The sequence below is a fragment of the Dipodomys ordii genome, unplaced genomic scaffold (genome assembly GCF_000151885.1).
Source record: "Dipodomys ordii isolate 6190 unplaced genomic scaffold, Dord_2.0 Scaffold82, whole genome shotgun sequence".
Taxonomy (NCBI): Eukaryota; Metazoa; Chordata; class Mammalia; order Rodentia; family Heteromyidae; genus Dipodomys; species Dipodomys ordii.
Window position 1 is genome coordinate 510,377 of NW_012267298.1, and position 26,099 is coordinate 536,475.

Genomic DNA, 26,099 nt, shown 5'->3' on the forward strand with positions numbered 1-26,099 from the left:
ATAATTGCTAGCTCATTTTGAACCAGCTTTGTTCAGATGAATGGCCTTCAGTCTGTGAACAGAGTATGAGAAACTCATCTCTCCCTCAGAGTTCTTCCTGACAATTAAAATATTTCTTTTCTTAATTTTATTCCATTGCTCCTAATTATGACCCGGTAATTAGTGTGCTGATTATATTCCTAGCATAATTTCTCTACCTCCTTGATGTTCACCTTTCATTTATTTTTAGATGCTTCTTTCATTTGTCTTTGAAGTCTCTGTTTACCTGTTCCTGCACTGGGCCTGGGGGTAGGGGGAGTGGGTCTCCCAGTGAGTGAGGCGCTTACCCAATGTCCTAAGCCAGTTGCCACTATGGATTTTTTGTCATGTGTTATAAGAGTATTTTTAGCCAAGGAAAAGCGTTGCGAGGAGTTGGAGAGTGATGATGCAGCCTTGCCCCTCTGTCATGGGAGTGGGGGGGATGGTTGGTGAGGAGAGGCATCTGCTCATCCCTTGGGGCCAGCTCACTGCAGCACTGCTGGATCCTGATTGAGCCCACGGCCTGGGCTCCCCATCCCCTCTTCCCTTGCTTCCTTTGTTTGTTTAGTTTTTATGCTGATACTAAGGGTCTGGTTACTTAGCTTAGCCTTAGCTTTTTCACTTAAGGTTGGCACTGTACCACTTGAGACACAGTTCTACTTCTAGCTTTTTTGGTGGTTAATTGAAGACGTGTCTCACAGACGTACCTACCAAGGCCTGCTTTGAACCGCAATCTTTAGATCTCAGCTTCCTGAGTAGCCAGAATTACAGGCATGAGCCACTGGCACCTGGCTACTTCCTTTGCTGTGTCCTCACTTACCTTACCAGCAGGTTCTTTTGCTCCAGTGATACTGTCTATGGGGGCCCAGGACTTCCAGCAGCCTGTGCGCTACAGAGCTAGGCCTCAGACTGGCAGGCTTTGGAATGAAAAGATCAACAGGTCACCTGCTTTGCCTTGCACAAACTGTTTCCAGAGCCCTCCCCATATCATTTTGCCATCACAAATGAGCATAAAGCAATTCATTTCATCTGCAGAATAGTCTCATAAGGCAGAAGAGAATGAGGAGCAGTAACCTGCAGGCCAAGTGGTACCTAGACATAGACTCTGCCTGCCCTCCTGAAGTCCATCCTGTATAAATGTGGCTCCCTTTTTCTGTAGAAGAACTAGAGTGAACAGACCTAACCTGATGCCACCCAATATCTCCTTAAGATTGGAGTCCCTGTATTAGCACTGAACCCTGCTGTGTGCAGGCAAGTGCATCTAGAGAGGAGTGACTTGATGAACGTCTCTGTGCTCGCGAAGCTTACAGGTTATTGGGAAAAGGGGTAGGCAGGTCATCTGAAGGATGTACAGGTCTGACTCCAGGGCTACTGCCCAAAGTCAGTTCCCCAAAGTCTGTGTGCACTGCCCTTCTATTTCCAACTCCATCCCCAAAGTCTGTGTGCACTGCCCTTCTATTTCCAACTCCATCACCCACCTACCTGGTGTGTATGAGCTCTTACTAAGCACAAAAATCCCTCCCTCCTACCCATGGGAATGGGTAAGGAAAAGAATGACTGTTCCATGCTAAGCACATTGTGGGGTGCCGTGAATGTCATGAAGGAAGAAGGAAGTTTTAAAAGTGCGATTTCTTCATGTTTACAAAATGAACAAATGACTCAGATCTATTGTACACATTCACAAGAGCTGTGTCCTGAGTTGATCCTGATTTGAAAATCACGTGTCTTCCTTTGCTTGTGAAGAAGGTTTTAAAGAATGGGGGAAGCAGAGAGGGTGGGGCAGAGGAAGGAAGGCTTAGGGACAAAGACTTAGGTCTTGGGCATTTCAACATTAGGTCTTTCCTTGAGATATTAAAGATTTCCCTTATCCATCCCTCTCCTCCCTCCTTCTCTTCTTCTATCCCTCCCTCCTTCTTTTCCTCTCTCCCTCATTTCCTCCCTCTCGTTTCCTTTCTTCTCTCTTTTTTCCCCTGTTTCTCATTCCCTCCCTCCTTCTTTCTCTCTCATACTCTTAGTTCTTCTTTCCAGTCAGCAGGATTTTTTTCTTTCAGGGGAGTATGTTTTCTGTTAGGCTAACTTCAGACAGAACCCTGCAAACTCAAAACAGATGTCCATGCACACCAGAGAGTCTATGGATTCATTAGTGCAGGAAGCCCCGCCCCAATTGGCTTCCACCCCTTGGCTAGGCTGTGAGCTAAGCTACATTTTGGGTGGCTTCACTGACACTGTTGTTGACAGGACTGTTAAGCCTCAACAGATCTGGACCCTCAAGCTTTGACCTTCTTTAATTTCTTCCATATTGAATATACTGTGGGGACTGCATTATACCACCATAAAGAAGAATTTATAAATGAGTCAAAAAGGTCAGTCTTGAAACTCTTTATCAAATACATGTAAAAGAGAGAAGTAGGCATGTTTGGTGAGTAGTAGGAGAATCTATAGCATTTTATAATTAGGGTGCTGAGTAGAACCTATAGGGTAAATACCTGGCATCTGGGAGGTAGCCTTTGCCCTCATGACGGTATCAGGACAGCGCTGGGGATTGACAGGTGTGACCACCCTGCCACCACCTGTGCTCACCAAGTACCTCATAGTACCTTCCTCCAAGAGAGACATCTGCAGTGCCTTTAGCTTTCCTCTTGTGAGGATCAGTGCTTATCATTTACTTTGAAAAGATCTATAGAACAAATTGTGCTCTTAGGACTCACTTTATTCTGTTATTCGGATCTCACATTCTCTGCCAACATGTTTTGTCAAGAACACCAAAATTAGAAGAGATAGAAGAGGAGATAGGATGTAAGATGACTTGCAGTTTATTATTACCTTGTAGGTGAGCAGAGAGGTTTGAAGTATTACAACTACTGTTGGGTTAGCAAATCTGGAAGATGCTCTGTTTTCCCATGATGAGATAGTCCCTTGTCCTACCCAAAACTAAAACGTTGCAGTTTTAACGTTGAGCAACTTTCAGTCTTTAAAGTTCCTTTAAAAAAATGGTCTCTGGGCTTTATTTCATCATTTTGTTTCAGTTTGACAAATGGAATAAACAAGTCCATCCCTATTACATCAATCCTCCCTCACCTCATAAATGTTACTTGGTTTCAGTAAGTAGTATACTAGATACAAAAAGCCCAAGCTAAGTAATTCTCCAAAGGCCTTAGGAATTGCCCTTGATTCTCCACTACCAGGTCACATGCACAGTATTATGTCACCTGGCCATGGTAGAATGCAATATTTTGTCATATTTTCTTTCAACTTTTTAAAGTTACTACATGTACAGTTTTGATTTCCTCCTTTCCACTTCATGTTACAAACCTTTTTCTATCTTAGAGACTGCTTTTAATAACAGAGTTCACACGTGGAGATACTATGATTGAACTGAATTCTCAGTCTGAGACTGAAGGTATAGATCGGTGGGCGAGCACTTGCCTTGTGGGTTTGGGGCCCTGGTTCAATCCCCAGGACTAAAGGGAGAAAAATCATCTTCACTGCTTACCTCTTATTATGGACAGTTTATATATAACAGTGTTTAAAACATCCTCTTGCTTCAGCAGCCGGATGTTCAGTCATTCAAAAGAGTTTGAGTTCCTGCGTTTGCCTGGCTCACTGAGAACAGAAAGATGAATGAGAAAGAATTCCCACCCCTAAGGAGCGCCCAGCCCCATGGGTCAGGAGAGCAGTGGTCAAAGGTTCTCTGGAGGCTGGAGAGGATGAACCTTGGCTCTGGATATCACTGAGGGAGCACTTGCATTGAGTCTGGAAGGCTGTCAGGGGCTGCTCGAGGAAAGTTGGAACAGGCACAAGACAGCATGGTAAATTTGAGCAAACCATTGTCATTTGGGGATAGATACGGGACCTGTATCCATGATAATCTATGGGTGGTAATCATAGGAGGTAGATTCTCAGGGCGACCTAATAGTCTTGTCATCATGTCAGACACCGAGGCTTTAGAAAGATTAACCAGCTAGACTAGAAAGAATCAATTGAGGAGACAGAGATGGAGAGATAAATAAAGAATGTTTGTAATAATCTCAATAGTAAATGCTGTGGGCTTGAGATGAGCCCAGCAGTGAGAATGAAGAGGAGATAGAGGCACATAGTGTAAAGACAGAGGATGTGCAGGGTACTGGAGTAAGTGCACATACTACTCCATTCCACACTCTAACATAAGAAGATGAGCGCAAATAGTATTTCTTATCTCCTAATGGTTGATCGCTCCAAACTTGATCATAAATCAAAATAATTGAGAGTTGTAGCTCTACCCTCTCAGTCCGACTTTGCCTGTTACATATTTTTTCCAGTTAATTGCCCAAAACAAACTGAATGTGTGCATTAGGTTTGCCGCTTTTGCTTGATAACCTAGATACAGATGCTAAACATACTCTCTTAAGAAGATACTTCATGCAAGAACCAGGTTTGGAGATATTTTTAGTATTTATTGTCTTGAAATGGATATTGAATGACCAGATCTCAACTGAGTAATCTTTTTTCCTACCAGTCAAATGCACTGGGTTTTGATTATTTCCAAGCCCTCATATTTGACAGTATTTAACAGAGAGAGGAACATCAGTATGTGATGTCATCTGAGGACAAAGAACATGTCTAAGCTAACAATAGATAAATTAACAAGTAAATGATAATACATAAGGGCACATCTAATTAAGATGTCAGCTTGTTTGGAGGAAATGATGTGAAACTCTTCATTCAGTTTACTTTCAAGATCTTTGGAGGAGTATGTCGAAAGATCCAGGAAGGGAAAGCAGACAGCAAATTGAAGATGTTGAGAGTGCTGTGTCAGTGTACAGACACTGGTACACTGGGCTAATTGAGGCCTCTCAGTTGCCTGGAGCATGGAAGGGCTCATCCTGCAAAGAAACCCAGGTCAGCCCATGTTCATTGCTGTTATTTCACTTAGCATATATATATGGTAAGTGCTCACTACACATTGGCTCTCTGGAAACTTAAGTAAATTAATACTACTGGCCATAAGAGCAAAATTTAGATCACTTGCTATTTTCCAGGCAAGTGGAACTTTTCCTGTTAGCTTATTTAATCCTCATACAACCTTATGAAGTGAGCACCATAACGAGTTCCATTTTATAGCTGAGAAGAAAGAGGCAAGGACTTGTCTACAAGAACTATTTAATAAAGTAACTGAGCCAGGCAGATCCAAGCAGGCTATTTCTAGTTCCTATGTTCCTGACTGTAATTCTCACTGCTTAATGTCCTTGCCTCCTCTTCTTATCATACCTCCTTGGAGAGCCTGGCTTTGTCATCACCTTTCCAGGAGGTTCACCCGGATTTCTCACCTCACCTCACCTCCAGAGATACTGCTGTGTGCAGTTTGTGCACAACATAGACGTTATCTGTCACTCTTTGCACTGGGAGTGAAGTATTTGGGTCAGACTTGATCTCTGGTCTCTTTCTACCCAGGTCTGGCGTTTGGTGTTTCATGTGTGGCATAGACGAGGAAATCAGTAAGTGAATATGTGGTGCTTGTCTGAATGCAATGAGCCTTCAGGGTCTTAATCACACAAAATAGTTTGAAGGAGAAATTTTCAAGAATATGACCTAGAAAGGCAGGTGTCATGAGATTTCAGAGAAAGGGCATTGCCTGGTGTGGCAGGGGAAGCGAGGTAATTCGATCAGACAGAGATTGCTTCTCCCAAGTACTTTGAACTGAGACCATGAAACAATGAAAAATTATAGCTAGGAATAGAAAAGGAAAAAGAAGAACATTGATCAGCATGTTGATTCAAGATGGTGATCAATGAAATGTTCACATTTAAGAAATCACCATTGTATCAGAAAATTCAGGTTGAATGGTCATTCTTATTAGCCAAATAACATATTATCTCCTCTGTTCTCTCCTGGGACCTTCTTTCTCAAATATGTGTAGCTCTTATGGGGTAACTTTGTTTCTATCCTATGTGACTGAGCTCTGAGGGTGATGATTGTTATTTTTTTTTTGACAATATAAGGGCAATGTCTGGCACACAGTAGTAGTAGGAATAGCAGCAACACTTTCTAATCACAGAAGTTTATAACATTGATTATCCTAAATAAACATAGGTACTAAATAAACAACTTTTATTGGATGCTTCCTGTATTTTGGACATCATTCTCATTGCTTGTATTAACTCAGTCTCTAGTCACTGAATGTTTTTGTCAAAAATTATGTTTGTTGAGTTTTGCCATCTTAAGATGGTTGTAGGCATCTAGGATATTCTAAGCTGTATAGTTCTATCTGAACATGACCTGAATCTCAACTCTACAAAATCTTTACACTTTGCAGAGAATCTGCTGGTGCCAAGGAATATTGGGAAACAAGGCCTCTTCCATCCTGAAAGGAAATGGCAGCTTGGCCCAACCAAGCAGCTGGCACTTAGAACACACCACCATTCTCAGAAAGACACTAAAGTATAGCAGGGTACTGGTAGCTCACGCTTGTAATCCTGTCTTCTCAGAGACTGAGATCTGAGAATCACAGTTCATAGCCAGTCCAGGCAGACAACTCCATGTGGCTCAATTAGTAGAGTACCCACTTTGAACAAAAAAGCCAAGGGAGAGCACAAGGCTCTGAGTTCAAGTCTCAGTACCAGCACCAAAAAAAGAAAGAAAAGGAAGGAACACACACACACACTCATTCCAGCCATACTAGACTAATCTAGGAAGTCCATAGGTAGAGCACTGACAGCCCAGCTGTAGGTTCCTGGCAGGACAAACAAGCCAGGAGCTGGCTCCAACTTGGACGCTTGTCACCACACTGTATAGCTTCACACATGAATTGGTATGCTTTCACATACTCAGGTGGCCCCCAAACCTTCTCGGCACCAGTTTAGCCTTTCCAAATATGTGGTCCCAGAATAGTGCAAGTAAAATAATCTGGGCAGTGTAATAAGCATTTCCATCAGGCAGCAAATATTTGTGTAGTATTTTCTTCATATGCTACCACTTTGAAGACAAAAGTGCTTTTAGAAAGATATTCAGGCTTAATTGGAAAAGCACAGAGCGATCAACTTTTATTCCCAGCTGGCATAAAACAGCCTAACTAGTAGCCAAATTTGGGATGCCTGAAGACAGACTAGTGACTAATGCTAGGGCTGTGTGTGGCCAGAACCAAATGTATTCTCTGACCACAAGACCATGTCTGGGTTCTCCTTTGTAATTACCACACGGCCTACTGTAATTGTAAAACTTACATTTACTTCCTGCCTTTGACATGTAATTCAGGGTCCAAGACTGCACCCCGAGCTACAGTGAAAAGTTCTCTCTGTTGTTTGACTGCAACTTACAGTCATTGAGCGAAAGTGTTCCTGTTGCCACGTCTGTTAAATACACTAAGCATAATCTTTTGAAAGATAGGTTAATTCCTTCCTTATTGAACATTTACTACCTACCAAGGCTATTTTACACTAAGAAACATCACTAAGCAAGATCCCAAGCACCTTGCTCTCTTGGAAGAGACAAGGGAAGAAGAGAAGGAAGAAGGCTGGCCGACAGAAGAAAGCCACCCTTACAGATAAGTGCTGTGCAGAAAGCCCTGATGGAGCAATAGGGAAAGTTTGTGTGGCTTCTTCAGCTTGGACAGCAGAAAGCACTATCCAAAGAGATGACATTTAAAATGACATTTTAAAATGACAAGGAGGGAGGAGCAGGAAGATCACTCAAGGCAGATTAGTGTGAAGGCCCAAAGACAGGAAGGAACTTGGCATGTTCCAGAAATGGTACCAAGGCCAGCGTGACAGAATGGTGGGGACTCGGGTAAAGGAGCAGCGCTATACAGTTGTGACCCTTGTAGAAGCAAGAGGGTATGCAGATATCCAGACAGGAAGTGGTCATGTTTGTGTAGTAGAGAGCAAGAGAAGGTACTAGGTTGGGAAAATGGTTTCGAATGGTTTTGAACCAGAATTGGATTTGAGGAATGAGGGAAAGGGAGAGTCAAGAATGATCCCAAATTTCTTGGTTGTTTTCGTTGTTTTGGTTTGGGTTTTTGGCAGAACACTTTCTAGGCAGGTACTCTATCATACCATTTGTGCGCTATCTCCAGCCCCTTTTTCCACTGGCTCTTTTCAAGACAGGGTCTCACTTTATGCCCCAGCTCCAACCTGGTCTGTGATTCTGCTTCTTATGCTTTCCAGGACGGCCTCATCCATGATTCCCCAATCTCTGCCACCCAAGTTGCTAGGATTACAGGATTCAGCATGGTGATCGGCCAAAGGTTTCAACTCTAAATCAAGTAGGTTAGGTAGTGACTGAGATGAGGAAGGCCAAAGACAAAGCTGTTTGGCTCATCACAGTCAAAAATCCTCTAACCACAAACCCATGTCTCAGATCCCAATAAATGCCAGCACTGTCCTCTATGGCTGAACATCACTGGAGCTTATTGTTGACTTTGGAAGTAACACTTCAGACATCTTCATGATTTCATCTTCTTTCTGTGTTCATTTTCTGACATCAAGAAAAAGTTATCTACAAGTCACCTAACTTACACCATATTCCTCACATCTGCGATATAAATGCTCATCTTTGTCCAGGCTTTCCTCCTCAGCATAGTGTTTGGGCCTTTGGCCAGGCATCTGGATGCAAGGTGTGGATCTGCAACCTGCCCACTGGTCAGAAGTTATTGGCTGGCATGTGCTTCTAACAACGCACCTTACATGTGTGTATTCTCCCTCTAGCTATGGGACTTGACTCCAGGACTCTTACAGATACTGAACACTATGGATGATCAATCCCTTTCAAACAATGGCAGAATCTTTGTATCTAACCCACATAAATCCCTCTGTATACTTTAAATCATCTCTAGATTATTTCTGATACTTAATACAATGTAAAAGACCCAATTTTATGTGTGTGTAAGCTAGTACTGGAACTTGAACTCAGTACCATGCACTCTTGCTTTGACTTTTCTCTCAAAGCTGGTATTCTGCCATTTGAGCCACACCTCCACTTCCAACTTTCTGCTGATTAACTGGAAGTAAGAGTCTCACAAACTTCTTTGCCTAGGCTGGCTTCGAACCACCAATCCTAGCCTCCTAAGTAGCTAGGATTACAGACATCAGCCACCAGCACATGGCTAGACCTGATTTTTAAAAATACATTTTCAATCTTCAACTGGCTCAGTATAATAATTGTAGGTGGGGAGATGACGAGTTTACTTATTTATCTACTTAGCAGAAAATTCTTGTGATTGGTTTAATAAAGATTAAAGTAATTTAATCTAGTTTTTTATTATAAGGCTAGTTTTTATATTTGCCTTAGAAATATTACAGGTCTTAAGTTTTCTTGTCTGTACAATGGGAGTAACAACATAGTTGTTCTTGAGGGTTCTGTGAAGCTGAATGAAATAATACATATTAAGTGCTTAGCCCAGGAGCTGCTGTATAACCTTCAGTAAAATAGTTATTAACATTGAGATAACGATTTGATAGAGAGACTCTCAGAACCACACTGATTTTAGTCCAAGAACACAGAGCAATGTATTAACACTTGGCCTGACTTTGAAAAAAGCTTAGTTTCTTTGGATCTCTGTTTTCTCAGGTATAAATGAAAAACCTAGAAGAGATAGCCTCAGTCTTGAAACTTTAGTGACTGGAGATAACCTACAATTCCTCTCTCCAGCATTCCTTTTTACCAAGCTTATCACAGTTTTGGTTTTAAGTCAAATAAATCCCCATACATGATATTTATTGCCAGATGTGACCTTTTGTTAGCACACTGTAGAATCCCAACATAAATATCACTTTCTATAAATACAGACTTGAGCTGAGGCAATGTTGTCCCTAGAGAAGCGTAGCTATTGAACTCTTTCTCTTTTTAGATGCTGGGTCTGTGGGCTATTACTCATTGTTGGTATTCTCCCCTGTCTCACTTATATACCTTCTTCTCTCATGAGCTCTGCAGTTTCAAGTTCCTCACTCAGCCTTCCCTAGTGGTTGGCAGTGCATTTGCATTTTGCTTTCTTGCTTCCTCTACCTTTTGAAATTTAAAAATAGAAAATAACCAACAAGCCCACAGTCTTTCATATATGCTGAACTCTATTATGCATCTGACATATATTCTGATGAATTCCACAGTGTAATATTTATAGTCAGGAATCTGCCATCAGTTCAGAATAAACCACTTCAGAAATTGACAAAGAGCTGCTTTTTATTTTGACTACCAAATATACAATCAGAAACAGGAGGAAGCTGTCCACAGGAGGGGGCTTTGAAAAGGGAATCCTAAAGACAGCATGGCTCCTGGCCCGCTCTTAGCTTTTTGCCTCACCTATCCAACTTTCCCGGGCCATTGGATTGATAAAAGAACTCTTTTAGGTCTCTGACTCTTATACTGTAAACGCCAACCACAAGTCCTGAGAAACATGAAACTCCTTCATAGATGTGAGCTCTATTCACAGAGACCCAGCCCACATCACCGCAAACAGGCTAAAATATGTCACCTTCTATGTTAAATACAATTTTACTGCTGAAAACATTTTTGAAAGTATTTCTACAACTTTCCTTTGGAAATAGGCTGACCACGAGTATCTGCTTTAATTTAGAATTGGCTATTAGTTTATCTGAAATTAGCATACTTGGGATTTTTATTTTATTTTATTTTTGCTGGTTCTGGAGCTTGAAGTCAAGGCCTGAACCATATCCTTGAACTTTTATGCTCAAAACTAGTGCTCTACCACGTTGAACCACAAGTTCATTTTCAGCTCTTGGTAATTAATTGGAGATAAGAGTGTCATGGAGCTGGGTTTGAATCTCGATTCTCAGATCTCAGCCTCCTGAGTAGCTAAGATTATAGGTGTATGCCACTAGCACCCAGCTTCATACTTAGGAAGTTTCATCAAGAGATAAATCCAGCTAGTATATTGATATCAAAGGAAATATTTTATTATTTTTTTGTATTAACTGCTTGATATGATTAATCTCTTTTATGGCATTAATGCCTTTTTTATTGTAAAGATACTATACAGAGGGTTACAGTTACATGAGTAAGGTAATGAGTACACTTCCTATTGAGCATTGTTACCCCCTCCATTGTTTTCCCCCTACGATCCCTTCCCTCCCTACCTTCCTGGAGGTTCTTTTTTTTTTTTAATTGTGATTAAGTGATTACATAATTTCCCGAATTTCACAGTATTGTGGAATAATGATGCTCATTTAAAGTCACAAGGTCATTCTAACTTCAAAGGAAATATTTTAATTACCAAATCAACAATTAAGGAAATTAATCTAAGTATTACATTCTGTAGATCTCTGACATTTATTCATTTCAATTAATAATCGTCTTGTTTTGTTTTGTTTTTATTTTGGGTCCGGTCGTGGGCCTGAACTCTGAGCCTGGGCGCTGCCCCTCAGCTCTTCAGCTCAAGGCTAGCCCTCAGCTCTTCAGCTCAAGGCTAGCGCTCTACCACTTGAGCCACAGCGCCACTTCTGGCTTTTTTTTTTTTGCTTATGGGTGCTGAGGACTCAAACCCAGGGCCTCAAGCATGCAAGGCAAGCGCTCACTGAGCCACCTTCCCAGCCCCTAATCGTCTTGTTTGAATAAAGGATTGAATATTCCTTATCTGAAATACTTGGGACTAGAAGTGTTTCACATTTCAGATCTTGGAAAATTTGAGTATGCTTTAATAATTAAGAATCCCTTATCTGGCTATCTGAAATACCAATCCAAAATCTGAAACTTTCATGGCAATTCATGTGGCCGCTCAAAAAGTTTCAGGTTTCAGCAGGGCGCTGGTGGCTCACGCCTGTAATCCTAGCTACTCAGGAGGCTGAGATCTGAGGATCGCGGTTCAAAGCCAGCCCGGGCAGGAAAGACTGTGAGACTCCTATCTCCGATAAACCACCAGAAAACCGGAAGTGGTGCTGTAGCTCAAGTGGTAGAGTGCTTGCCTTGAGCTGAAGAGCTGAAGGACAGCGCCCAGGCCCAGAGTTCAAGCCCCACGACCGACAAAAAAATAAAATAAAATAAATAAAAATAAAAAGTTTCAGGTTTCAAACCTTTGGATTAGGGATGCTTATTCTAAACATGGTTTCCAAGGTCTTGGCTATTTTCATAGACCTGAAAAGGTGGAAGGCCTCAGGCATTGCACCATAAGGCAGTGAGCCCTAGGGCCCTCCTTCTCACCTTTCTCAAGGAATGGGGGCTGCCTTGGGGTCAGCATGCTGGCATATGGACAGCATTAATCAGTCACTACAAAATCCAGAGTAACTAACTGGAAGCAGGATCCCTGGCTTCCAGCCCCTAGTTCACTGGATAACTGAACAAGAGCTGCATGGCCCTGCCCTGCCCCCAGGAGTACCTTTCCAGGAAGAGACTCCATCTGGTCTAGCTGGAGGCACAAATTCTGCTCTATGGAACTGAAAGATTGTAAAAGTCCGAGACCCAGACTCAGGGGAAGGATTTCCCTGTCGCATGTTACTAGGAAAACAATTTTTTATTTGAAAAATGCTTTTACTGTAGAAAAGATAGGCATTTAATAGCTTAATGAAATATAAAGTTTCCATACACAGTGAAACAGTTGTTAAGAACTGCTAATCTTTCACCAGGTTCTTAGAATCTGGGTACAGCATTATAGAAAGTAACCCCTCCATGAACACACACCCATGAACCAGTGGCAGCAACTGCAACAGATTAGGAAGACAAGAGTGGCCCCAAAGTGGCAGGGGCACTGCCCACCTTCTTGGAAAGTTCTAAGCTTACTTGGTTCAGTTATCTCTTTGAGTTTCTCTCAGCTGTCCAGCCCAACTTCATTTTAAATCTATATTGTTCTTCCAAAATGAAAGAAGGAATAGAAGAGGGAAAGGAACAGGGAAAGGAGGAGGAGGAAAGAATGCACCGCCAACAAGTGACAGATGAGAGTTGAATATCTCATATCCAGAATGCTTGGGAACAGAAGTGTTTGCCCGGACACAATGAGATGTCTTGAAGCTAGGACCCATGTTCAAGCAGATTATTACTTTAGGTTCTATGTACCCTTTCTACACATAGCCTGAAGATATGAGACAGTTTCACAGTGAAATTTTCCACTTGTGATGTCATATGGTGTGTTTTTCACATTAGGTATGCTCAACCTGTGTTGCTTCTCCAGAAACAAAGTCATCTGTCATCTGTTGTTCCCTGGGGAAGGGACCAGTGTGATGAAATGGAAAAAGGAAGGATTTCAGGAGCAGGCAGTGCAGTTTTAAAGCCATCGCTACCACTCGGGGCTACACTTCCTCAGAATGTGGGCCAGGGACATCTAGGTTTTTTAAGAGCCCCTCAGGGTGTCCTTCAGGTCAGAGTTACTGTTTTCAGAGTAGTGGTATGACATCATTTGCCTTTTCACTCATTCTTGAAATGAGCAAATGTCTCCAGAGTCCCCCTGGCTTGTGGTATTATGACAGATGAGTCACAAGCACAGATAGTAAAATCCAGCTGCCTTCTACTAAGTCAAACTTGAACGCTATTTATAAAAAAAAACAGAAAATAGTGCCATGCTTCTCCCCATTTTAGTGAAAAACAGATTTTTAACTTTTCATTGTTATTTATGTTACTGTGTTAAGATTGTTCCTGCTGATTTTAATAAATTAATAAAGAATAAATACATTTAAAAATTCATCAGTCATAATGTCCAATATGATAAATATTGATAAGTATTACCCACATTAAAGAAATGTTTGAAACTGGGTGGGCAGTCCACTCTTGTAATCCCAGCACTCGGGAGGATACTGTAGGATGATTTCAAATTCAGGACAGCCTGGACTACATAGTGAATTTGATTGATTGATTGATTGAGAGTCAGCCTGAGCTACCTATTGAAACCCTGTCTGAAAAAACGCTCATTGAGGTCCTTTTTCTATCTAAGAATACAAACCTGCATCCCAAAAGTTTGAGAACCTCTACACTCTCCAGTAGTAAATACCATCTACTGATTGTTTCCTTGAGCCAAGAGCCACATTCTTCGTCTCCTTCTCTTTGCATCTGAGCTATAGAGACTTGAAACCAGGGTGCCTTCCTAGTCCGGGGCCTCGAGGTGGGCCTGGTAATGCCCTGAACTTCAGTTCCTTATCTAAACTCAGCAGAATTAGGTATCATACAGGGTTCTCTTAAAAAACAACCAAGTGCCTAGCACTGGGGCTAACACCAAATAGACAGACCCCAAAAACTGTCCGTTTCCTTCCTGTCTTTGGCGGTGGACCATGGAGCTCACCCTCTCCCCTTCTCCCATAGATGGTCAACAAGCAGACCGAGAGACAGAGGGACCAGGAGTTGATGAAGATATGATTGTGACCCAGAGCCAGATTAACTTCATCTGCCCCATTACCCAGGTACTACTTTCTCCATGTTCCCCTGAAAGAAAATGAGACTACCTCACCCGGCAAAAAGCTTCCTGCTTGCTTTTTGATTTGATTTTACCTTTGGCTCCAGGGAGAGTGAGAAGAACATGGATGAGGGTTGGAAAGGGAAGGTGGGAGGTTTGGGGATGGAAAGAGCTTTCACTCAGTCATATCCTTAAGGATCTGAGAATAATAACGTCCAAGCACACAGGCCAAGTAACATTAAGCACCACTGTAGCCTTGCATTTCCTTATCTCCTGCCTCCAGTGTAAAACCGTGGGAATAGGAAGTTAAACGTAGCTTGGCACTGGATTGGGGTGGGGGGGGGCGTAACACCACTGGAAGTTGATAGTTACCATTCCTGAAAGTTTAATGTCTTGATTACAGTTGGAAATGAAGAAACCAGTGAAAAATAAAGTGTGTGGCCACACCTATGAAGAGGAAGCCATTGTTCGCATGATTGAATCCAAGCACAAGCGGAAGAAGAAGGCCTGGTAAGGTGGGGGAATGGGAGACAGTGGAGGCTCCTGGCTGGCCTCTGTCAGGTGCTGTGTGCAGCGGGGGCGACGCTGCTCAGGCCCCTGCTCCAGCGCTGTGAAGGAGGAAGCGGGCTTTCTGGACAAATAGCAGTGAGGAGGGGTGGGGGAGGGGAGCCATGTTTTCAGGAAGAGGTAAAAGGCACTCTGCCACACCTTTCAAACAGGAAAGAAAGGTGGGGGGTGAATTTTAGTCCTTAGGTAACAGGATTTTTATAAATTTGTGCTATTAAAAGAATAGTCTGAGGAGCAGGGGAGTGTAGTTGTGGAGATGGGAGGGCAGGGTTGGTAGAGGAAAAACAAAGGAGGAGGCAACAATAAGCAATATACTTATTACCTTGCTTATGTCATTGTAACCCCTCTGTACAGTATTTTCACAATAAAAAAAACTTACTAAAAATTAAAAAAATTTAAAAGAAGAAAAAAAAGAATAGTCTGAGGAATATAATAAGAACCGTGATATAAAGATGTTTTTTCTCCTCTTCAGATAGGCTTACCAAAAGATCTGTTCTGGATAGTTTTGTTTTGATTTTGCTTCCTTCCTGCAAGACCAGTAATTTGTTTTTCAAAGTATGATAAATGTTCCTAAGAGCTTTTACCCTACGGTCTTGGTAGTTAAGATTTAATTGTCAAAGAAAGTTGTTTTTTGTTTGTTTTGTTTTTGTTACCAGTATTGGGGCTTGAAGCTCTAGGCATGGGCACTGCCCCTAGCTGGTCTAGGCTGGTACTCGAGACTTGAACCACACCTCCACTTCCAGCATTTTTGGTGGTTAATTGGAGATAAGAATCTCCTGGACTTTTCTGCTCCAGCTGACTTTGAACTCTGATCCTTAGAGCTCAGTCCTGAGTAGCTAGGATTACAGGATTACTAGGGCATGGCTCAGTTCTCCTATTTTTAAATTATTTCAATAACTTCCCAAAGCTTTAAGTAATATGATGGATACTGAGCAATGAGAATATTTTTTGAATTGGAGGTTTCCTGGAATCTTCCCTTCCCTTCCAGTCCTTTCCCTTCCCTTCCCCCACAACCAGAGGCCCATGACTGCCTATCATTACCGCGATTCTGACTTTTGCTGGCTTTGGCACCTTCTGAGCTCTTATCCCAGACTTGTCTCAGGAATGGAATGGCAGGTGTGACCCGCTCTCTTGGGCCTCTGATAGATAACAATCCTTTTGATGTGAGTTTGCTGCTGCTTCACCCAGAAATTTGCTGGTCCTGACCTAAAGCTGGAATTCCCCACCCCGCCTCTGGTAGGTGTGGGCTTAGAGATAGGGCTTTGGAAACTGCAGCTATCTGGATGGTCCTTCAGTCAAGTAATACACGGTATGTATTCTAGAAGAATAATGGATCTGCAGTCTAATGGTTGGCAAGCATAGACTATGAGTACATTTTTATGTTTTGCATTTCCACTATGTAGTTGAAATGCCATATTTCTCTAGTGAATCTAACATTCTCCCCTGTGAGCATATTTTTCTCCAGCCTTTCCCTTCCATTCATTTTTTTCCTTTGCCCTTCTCTGACAAGCCAGAAATGCCCATATAGTTACTAAGAACTGTTCCTAAGTGATTGGTTTTGGCAGCGCTTTCTTCATAAAGTGTGCAGTATTCTCCTAGAGGAGGAGTTGGGAAGGGCAGAGGCCCTCCTACAGGCCTAGAGAGAGCTGAGTCTCCCATCACATTTAGATGGCTCTGCTCCACTCCACTCTTTGACTTTCTAATGCCCTTTGCCTTTTTTGAATTATACATGCTATTTCCAGGCACTTGAAGAACACTTGTCATTTAGAAAACTTGAGTAACCCTTGTCATTTTTTCTGTCATACTTCTCTATAACTTGAGTGTCTGACACTTTGCAAATTCTCAGACTAGTAATAGCTACAGAGTGTAAGTGGAAGAAATGTAGAGGTTTTCAGAGTACCTAGTGTTTTCATTTCAAAAATGAATAGATTGCAGAAGGTAGTGAGGGAGTCTCCTAGCCCAGGGCATCTCCCTATCAGGCCACTTGGTAGGTAGCAGGTACAGCTCTGATTTCTGGGTATGAGGGATAATGAAGAGACACTGAGACAGGAAAGACAGCGAAGTGGTGTGGAGGGCATTGAACACTGGACTTTTATTAGTTTCCACCTGGTAATGGTGGTTGCTGTAACTGCCTCAGAGGTATCTGTGAAATGTGGACATGGTACATGTAAGATAGGGGAAGTACCTGGCACGGGGTAAGATTCAGGAACCATTATGCCATCCTCATCGTCTTCAAGTGTGACCCTACCACCATTCATCATCCTTCCCAGTATTAGAGACCTGGAATTGCTAATGGGTGGGGGGCTAAGTGAGCCATATTAGAATTTAGGAAGTTACTCCAAAGCCATGAAAGTGACCAAGGTGAAAAGTTTGATTAGAATGTGTTACTGTAGATTACGATCTAGAGAATGAGCACTTATGAAGGTGCAGTGATGAGAGGAATGAGTTTAGAAAGGATTTTCAGCTCATGCTAATTCTGAGGTCTCAGCAATACAACCATTAACTGTGCCAGACAGTGTAGGAGATTCTGAGCTGTCAGGCGATGCTGCTTGTGAGGTTGTGGGTGTTAGAGCTCTGAGTCAGGCCAGCTTGTTGCCATAAGAGCCACACCTCTGGAGAGGTGCACTCACCAGTGGAGAGCCAGCAGGACAAGACTTAGGTCTGGCCCAAGATGTGTTCTGCTTCCCCGGCACCTGACTCAGAGCCTGAGGTCAGCCCCAAAGTGGCCTTGTGTTCACCATGTCAGTGTCAGCCGGAGGGAGACCCAGGAAGGCAGTCTAAACCACAGCCAGGAGGCAGGAGGCGCCAGTGAGCACTCATGGGAACAGGGCGGGGGAGGCTGGCAGGGCCATGGGCCCAAGCACAGACGGCAGGGCAGGGGTAGCAGATTAGAATCCATATCTTGCTCACAATTTGCTCCAAAGGTTTCTGATTCAGCACGGGTGGTGTCATTTCCATGATCTATGCACCCGTGATAAGCAGGGTTGGCTTCTCTTTGTTTGAAAATGTCCGTGACACATGCATTTCCAGAAAGCTCCTGTCTTCCTTCTAGACTGTCCCAATTATATGTTGTTAGAGTAGAGTCACAGTTACATTGTGTTACTGGGCACTGGGTAAACTTTCTCGAACATGCTTTAGCCCAGAGAAGTGCCTCTTCACTGGCTTGAGCTGAACAATCTTGCTGAGACTTTGCCCATACCTAACTGTGGTAGTGAGAATAATTCCCTAAAATAGAGCTCTTAATCATAAGACTATTTATTATCTTATAAATAAAGCTGCCTGGTGATTTCATATTCATGAGATATTCCCAATTTTACCACAGTCATTTGTTTTGCTTTTTTGTTGGTGAACAGGAACTGTGTTTTAACAGTCGTATTTCAGAGCATATAAGGCAAAACTAAGCCAAACAGCAATGTGTGGCTCCACGGCAGAATGCACTTAACCACACGCCACGGAGCGTCCCAACCTGTTTCTTCACCTGTAAAGTGGAAGCGATGGAAGAATTCCTTCCTGGGTCTGAAGCAGCACATTGCTGGGCCGTGGAGGAACAACAAAACACATAGGGTCATGAAGGCTGACATTGAGAGTTGCTACTGCCTAGCCACACATGACAGTGGTCTTGGAGGATGTAGGAAGTTACGCCATAGAACTCAGGGGTGCACCTTGGAATTCTCCGGTTCCAGACCCAAGAGCTTACAAGACTCAGAATCATATAGTCTTGAGGTGAGACAGAGAGCGAGGCTCCCCTCTGCCCCATGGGACTCCCAAGGCCTGGCATCGATTGTTCTGCTGACACTCTTGTGCTTGCCCCATGTCACTGTGGAATGCATTGCCCTGGCGGTGATCTGGACCAGACTCCTGGCTCAGGACCAGCCTCTCCTTGGAGACCCGTGGGTCTGAGTCCTACCCACCGATGCTGCCAGAGCTGAGGTCTGGGTGTTACCACAGCGGACTGGCTCACTGGGATGTCGTGGGGATTAGGCCTAATGCTGATGGAGTGTTGTTTCTACAGGGCAGAGCGCCTGGATTCAGTCCCATGCCCTTCCTTATCCTTTATGCTGGGAGGGGTGAGAACAAGGCCCCACCCTAGCTCCTGCGCCTGCCTCCCTTCCAGGAAGTCTTCCCAGAACCTCATTCATGCTAGGTGCAGTGTTGTTGGCACCTCGTGGAGTCAGCAGCCGTGGCCCAGGGTGGCATCTGGTATGCAGTCGAGCCTAGAATGTACTCCTTGACCCTTGGCCCTGTGCATCTCTGTTTGAAGGGGGAATAAACTAAGACCACAGAGATTTAAGTCACTTGCACAGAAAGTCAGCAGCCAGGGGCTGTGAGCCTAGGTCTTTTTCACTCATGGGGCCATCCAGCTCCCTTGGGAGGACTATTTGATTCATGCCACTCTCCGCAGTCTGTCTGTCTGTCCCCTGTGTGCGCTCAGACCTCTTTGTCCAGCACAGATCTCCCAGGGCTCCATCCCATCCACATGAAGGTGGGCTGCTGCTCAGCTATTCCATCAGCCGTTCTCAGAACACCCTCGATTACTGACTAAAGCCACTGATGTCATCAGGAAGTCCTCCCCACTCGCTCCCCACTTCTCTGTCCATGGCTTATTCACTGTCTGGCTGCTGGAGGTGGAGTCGGGAGAGGAGCTGGCAGACAGCAGGGGAGGTTGGGGGGTTGGTGGAGTGGCACACTCCTCCAACAGCCTGCTGGGAGCTGCATTTCCAGTCACGAAATCCAAAGGGTGAAGGTTGCTTTTTCTAATGTCTTGAAAGTACCTGTGTATTCTCCATAATCTCAGCTGCTTACTTTCATACTTAGAGAAATGATTCACCTCAAGACTTCAGAGTACAGAGAGACAGGCTAGGGCAGAAAATACAGATTTTTTTTAACTAGTATAAAACTTCCATCAAGATTTACCCTGATGCCCAGCCAAATCATTCAAATAATGTCTATCTAGGCCTCTTTCCTATTATCACCTAACACATGTGCCTAACTTACAGAGCACAATTTGTCATTTCAGAATGAATTATTGTTAACTAGAACATCATTCATTACATTGACAAGTGCCCATCTAATATAAAGACTCTTTGATCCAGAGATCAAAGCCAAGAACAGCTTTCTGTGTCATGTTTCATGGTTGGAGGTTCCTAGGACTCGGCCAATTAGAGTTCCCAGGAGCAACTTCCTTCTCTGGCATTTGTTGTATGTAGCTATTCCTGTGCTTTTCGGAAGCTGCCTCAGACCGCAGAACTCAGCTCAATGTTGCAGGGAACGTTGTCTGTAGCCACATTTAGATCTAGCACAGGGCCAGTCACGCTGGAGGATCAGTGATGTGTGCATGGATACATGTATATTGGATATCTGCAAGATACATCTACACCAGGACATTTAGAATGATGAACAAGGAACAAATGATGGTCAAGGAGACAGTGGAGAGAATGAGCATTGTAGGTGCTTGTTGTCTGTCATCCTGTGAGATAGAGATGCTCCCTTTCACATCCAAGGAACAGAGGCGCAGATACATAGCATGAGTCACCAATGGTCTCGGCTAACGGGTAGGTGAATCCAGACTTAGGATCAGCTTGACTCCAAAAAACTGGGAGGACTTTGCTCAACTTTACCCAAATCTAGTTCATGGTGATAAGTCATGTAACTTCATCCAACCCACTGCCTTCAGAGGAGGCTGCGTCTAACCATCTGGCTGGAATCTCCCCCTTTCTAAGTGAGTCACACTCTTGATTTCTTCAGCCACAAGCCCTCAGGCAAGTCCCCAGCGGGCCCTCTCACTGAGTCTACTGGGAGGCCTGATGGCCATGCAGAGGGCCCTGGGTCAGGCAGCGTTCCTGATCCCACCACCAGCCAGCACAATGAAGTGTCTCCTCTCCTCACTCCCGACATGTGCTTCATCCTCACGTGAGTGGGCACTGCTGCCACCCAGGCAGGCAAGACACACACACACGCACACACACACGCACACACACACGCACACACACACGCACACACACACGCAGCTCACCCCTGTGTTCTTAGTTAAGCAACCTGAGTAAACTTGTCCAGATGTAAACCAAGCCACATCCTTTCCCTATCTCAGCAGCTCCAGTGTCTCCGTCATATGTTTAAAATAAAACCCAGAGCCCTCCTCATCCCCTGGCCTCGCCCGAAGCACTCGCCCTCTCTCCTGATCTCCTCAGCCACATGCATTGCATCCCTTTTGCTGCCTCAGCCCAGCCCACTCGCAGGCCTGTCCCCACTGTCCCCACCTGGCTTCTCACCTCTGCTGGAGAGCAGATGCCCACTTCCGGGCTCTCTCCCCGCCCTTGACCTTGATTTGTCCTAATGCAGCGCTTTAGGCAACCAAACTTAGAGCCGTTTTAAGGGGCTACTTAGAGACTGCTTGTCTTTCCCAGTTTTTAAAAGAAGCCCAGAAAGTAAGTAATGCTTGAGCATTGCTTGAATCCCCAGCCCCTGGGCAAGGCCACGTGAGTAGATACTCGGTGAATAAATAAGTGAGCGGGATGTCACTGTTTCTAGTACATCCTCAAGCACTTTGTTTCAAGGCTCACTGTGACTAAGCAGGCTGGTGTGGTTTTCTTCTTCCTCACAGTTGCCCCAAAATCGGCTGTAGCCACACTGACATAAGAATGTCCGATCTCATCCAGGATGAAGCACTGCGAAGAGCAATTGAAGGTCATAATAAGAAAAGATGTCGTCAGCCCGTGTAGAGCAAAGCCAGCAGCCCCCAGGGCAGCCAGCAGCCTACCTCTGACCCTAGCCATCTGTGAGAGGGATGTGTGCCAGGCCTTGAAGGCCCAGCTGCACAGCATACTTCGTTTGGGTGAAACTTGATGGTTGTGAAGTGTGATCGAAAGCACTTTTTTTAAGTGACACAATACAAATGCAAGCACATTACACAGTTTTTTAAATGTTCGATAATTTTAAATAAAACATTGATTACCTATAGTGTGTCCTGTCTGTGTATCCCACTATGCATAAGTTAATGGTTCCAAAAGGCAAAGAGTGTCCTGTTTCTTGAACTTACTGCTGTTTTAACTGAAGAATGTCTTTCAGGTGATATTTGGAATGATATGAGAGACACACCCCAACTACAAAGCATTTTCTATAAGAACAGTAAATGACAGCATTCAGTTTTGAAGTAAAATAAGTTTAGTCTCTGATAATTGAGACTTGTAAATATTTAGATGCTTTCATTTGTCATGTCTTTGTGAATGGTGTAGAATGTTCCAGAAACATATTTCTCTGGGCAACAATAAATGATGGCCATAATGGAAGCCTGATTGCAGCACTCGCACTGATTGCAGGACAGAGTATCATCTGAAGCAACTACATCCTGCTCCACTCGGCCCTCCCTGCTGGATGTCTACAGGCGCCTCAGCCACTGGGGCTTGGAGTCTTCAGCTACAAAGCAGAGCTGTTGAGATGCAGTCCTAGCCATTGCCCTGAGACATGTGGACTAGAACCAGGAGACTCCTAAAGCAAATGTCCCGTACAGCCAGTGGGGTGCACTCCTGGCATCATAGCACTTGGGAAGCTAGACAGGAGGTTGGAGGGTTTGAGGCTAGCCTGACCTGCCTAGCAAGTTTGAGCCGCCTTGACTACACAGTAAGACCTTGTCTCAAAAACAAAAAGTAGCTGGGTGCTGGTGGCTCACGCCTGTAATCCTAGCTACTCAGAAGGCTGAGATCTGAGGATCATGGTTCAGAGCCAGCCTGGGCAGGAAAATTCGTGAGACTTTTATCTCCAATTAACCCCGAGAAAACCAGAAGCAGAGCTGAGACTCAAATTGGTAGAGTGGTAACCTTGAGCAAAAGAGCTCAGGGACAGCACTCAGGCCCTGAGTTCAAGCCCCACAAGAAAAAAATAATAAAAACCAGTGAGAGTACTAACCTGTTATTTTAATAACTAACACTTACTGAGTACTTATAATATACCAAGTTCTAATTCTTTATGCATATATTAACTCCTACAGTCTTTTCTGCCTAGTGAGAGAGTACAGTTATTGCTTCCATTTTATAGCTAAGGAAAGAGAGGCAGAGATACAAAGTCACCTGGGGAAAGTCCTAGAGAAATGGATGAGCTGGGAGGGCCATGAGTGGCCTGGTCCAGGGTCTTCATGCTTAATCCTAGGCTTTCCTCCTTCTGATTTGGAGAATCTAAAAATGTAGTCAATGCCCATGGCTAAGAACTAAAGGTTAGACAGACACCAGTGACTCACACCTGTAATCCTAGCCTCTTGGGAGGCTGAGACCTGGAAGATTGAGATTTGAAGCCAGCCCTGGAGAAGTCTTCAAGTCTATCTGTAATTAACCAGCAAAATTCCACACTGAAGGTATGGCTCAAGTGGTAGAGTGCCAGCCAAGCAAGTAAGTCAAACAAGAGTCAGATTCTGAGTTCAAGCCCCAGTACTGTTGCACACACGGTTTTATAAATAAGTATATGTAGAAATAAGTCTAATTAAAATGCAGGAAATAGTCATGGCATCTACTAATCAGTAAAGGCCATGAAACACTGACATATTTGAGTTTAAGAGCAGAGTCTAAAATGGTAGAAGTAATCTTGAAAACATTTTCCTGGAATCCAGAAAGTAGTTTGACATTCAGTTGCCTACAGAGTGACTGAATTTCCTAATATGCTTTATCTGAATCAGCTTTCCTGAGGAAATGATTATGTTTAAGCCAGAACAAACATACTTTTCATGGAATGTGGTTCTTTTGTGCAATACTGTTTCCTAAACAGATAGGGACAAGCTTCAGAATGCTTGCCCAAGAAGCAAATTGCATTTCCCCAATTCTTCCTAAACAGTACCTAGAATGTTGCTATATATAACATTTATTATCTGTTAGAAATATGAAAAATACCATTCCACCAAGAGAAACGTATGGTATTGTAACCTACAAGTTTTTTTATTCCTTTAATTTTCAAAAACTCTCTTTGATAAATTTGTCTAGCTGCTTAAGGAATTTGACGTTTTATAGAAAGTTTGTTTTTATCTTTTAAGACTTTTTTACTTGCTTGTCATCAATCTGACATCAGTTTCTGTTACAAGAGTTTGAAAAAAATTTAAGTAGATGAATTCATATTTTGCTAGGCATGAGAGCACACATTTGTAATCCCAGCACTCAGAAAGCTGAGGAAAGAGGATGGTTTTTGTTTAGTTTGAGATCAGTCCGAACAATGTGATGAGAACTGTCTTTAAAAAAAAAAAAAAGAAAAAGCCAATTACTCTTAATTAAAAATCCAACATATAAGACAGCTTAAAAGAGAAGTCAAAGTTCCTTTTTCATAGGGCAGCTCCAGTTCTACTTGCCAAGACCCCAAAGCCCTGGGAGTGACATTTAAAAACTATATACTATAAGTTGGGCACCAGTGGCTCACACTTACAATCTAGTGACTCAGGAGGCTCAGATCTGAGAATCCTGGTTCAAAGCCAGCTCAGACAGGAAAGTTCATTAGACCCTCATCACCAATAAACCACCAAAAAACAGGAAGTAGGAACTGTGATTCAAGTGGTAAGCACCAGCCTTGAGAAAAAGCTAAGGGACAGTGCCCCGAGTTCAAGCCCCAGTACCAGCGCACACACACACGCACACGCACATACACAATTGTGTAGGTGTGGCATTTTAAAAGAACTGATAGTAGCTCAATAAAGAAACCTGACCTGGTAAGTTTTCAACATTACCAGGAATGCCAAAAGCTCGGGTAATTTCTCTCCCCTTCCAGAGGACTTCACACAGGGAAGATCCAGCTGCAACACTCAAATGGCAAAGGCAGCTCCAGCCTGAGGCTCCTCAACAAGATCAGAGGGATGGCAGGACTTAGGGAAACCAGGCAGGCACTGCCAACTGATGTATCACCTAAGCCCATCTTCCCTATGGCTTTGAAAGTAGTTAGTGCTCCATTTTACAGATGAGAAATCCAAGGCTCTGCCAGCTCCCATTGCCCCAGGTCACATGCTTGTGCGTGCTCCAGCCCACGTTGGAACAGAGCAGCAAGCTTGCAGGCATTGGGCCTCTGCATACTTAGCCTGTGCGCCTGCAGATTGTCCCTTCCCTACTTCTCTGTCCACCCATCCAGACCCAGCTGGCCTCCTAATCTAATCTCACCCCCCTATTAATCTGCAGTACCGATTGGGTAATACCACATCCTGGCTGGAAAAACCTTCCTTTCCTGCAGAATGAATGGAGTTCAGGAGTCAGCCACAGACCGGCCCCTCTTCCCATCTTTCCAGAACTCCGTTCTTCCCAACACTACCGCTCCCACCTCTCTTTACAGAATGGCTTCTTCCAAGCGGGGAGCTAAGTCTCAGGACTGACCTTGTTAAGTCACTCCAATGCTCCAGCCCTCGGAAACTAAAAGATTTGGACATATCCTTAAGGGTTTCAGAGCTCAACGATTCTGTGCTATATTTTTATATAGAATATGGCTGTTTTGAAGGTAAGCCAACATAGATGTTAGTGTGTATTTGAACCAAACATTTACTTTCAATCTTTAACCAGAGTCAGTTAATATTTTAAGACCTACTATGTGCCATTTTTGTTAATTTCATATGGCACAAAAATTCTGCCTCCAAAGGGCTTGTCTAGTTGAAGCAGACATATTTTAAGAATTAAATTGCAAGCAGGAGGTATTGTTCGGTGAGGCCCTAGATTCGATCCCCAGCATTGGGGGGAAAAGAAAAAATGAAATTCTATGAGGTTATATGAATACCATATGTAGGGAACTATATAGCACAAATTTTAAAATTATAAGGGAAGTATTCAACAACACATGTTCCTGCAAACACTTGGGTATAAATGATCATAACACCATGGTTTCCAGATGTCAAGCGGATGAATGGGTAAACTCAATGTGGTGAATCTGTGCAGTGGAATACTACTTGGTAATATAAAACAGTGTGTGCATTACACATTGTGTAGTGAGGAGATAACCTAAGATGTCAGGCATCTCCTATCAGATTTCAAGGACAAGACGCATGAACCTTAGTCACGATGAGGTACACTGGGTCTCTGGAACGTATTCCTCACATAACATGGTCTCCCGTGGCCCTGGTCACCAGGCCCACTCTGCTGTGAGTGGGTAGGAAGTGCTTATCCATGCATGCTCCAATTTGGTTGAATATTATGCTACCTGAGAGAAGCCACCTGAGAAGATCACATAAGAGGTGACCTGTCCAGAAAAGATACATCTACAAGGACAAAAC

At 43.5% G+C, this 26,099-nt stretch overlaps 1 protein-coding gene across 3 annotated transcripts in view; it reads left to right on the top strand.

Annotated features, from left to right (window-relative positions):
* Nucleotides 1–21,835, top strand: part of Nsmce2 (non-SMC element 2, MMS21 homolog (S. cerevisiae)) — a 206,763-nt gene extending 184,928 nt beyond the window's left edge. For 2 of the 3 annotated variants that reach the window (XM_013025217.1, XM_013025220.1), the window contains 3 exons: nt 14,227–14,324; nt 14,721–14,827; nt 21,541–21,835. In XM_013025217.1, coding sequence (XP_012880671.1) covers nt 14,227–14,324; nt 14,721–14,827; nt 21,541–21,727 — 392 coding nt within the window. In that variant the 3' untranslated portion in view covers nt 21,728–21,835. Of the gene's footprint in view, nt 1–14,226; nt 14,325–14,720; nt 14,828–21,485 lie in introns of all 3 variants that reach the window. The other variant, XM_013025219.1, reaches the window with a different exon arrangement.
* Nucleotides 21,836–26,099: the final 4,264 nt, after the last annotated feature.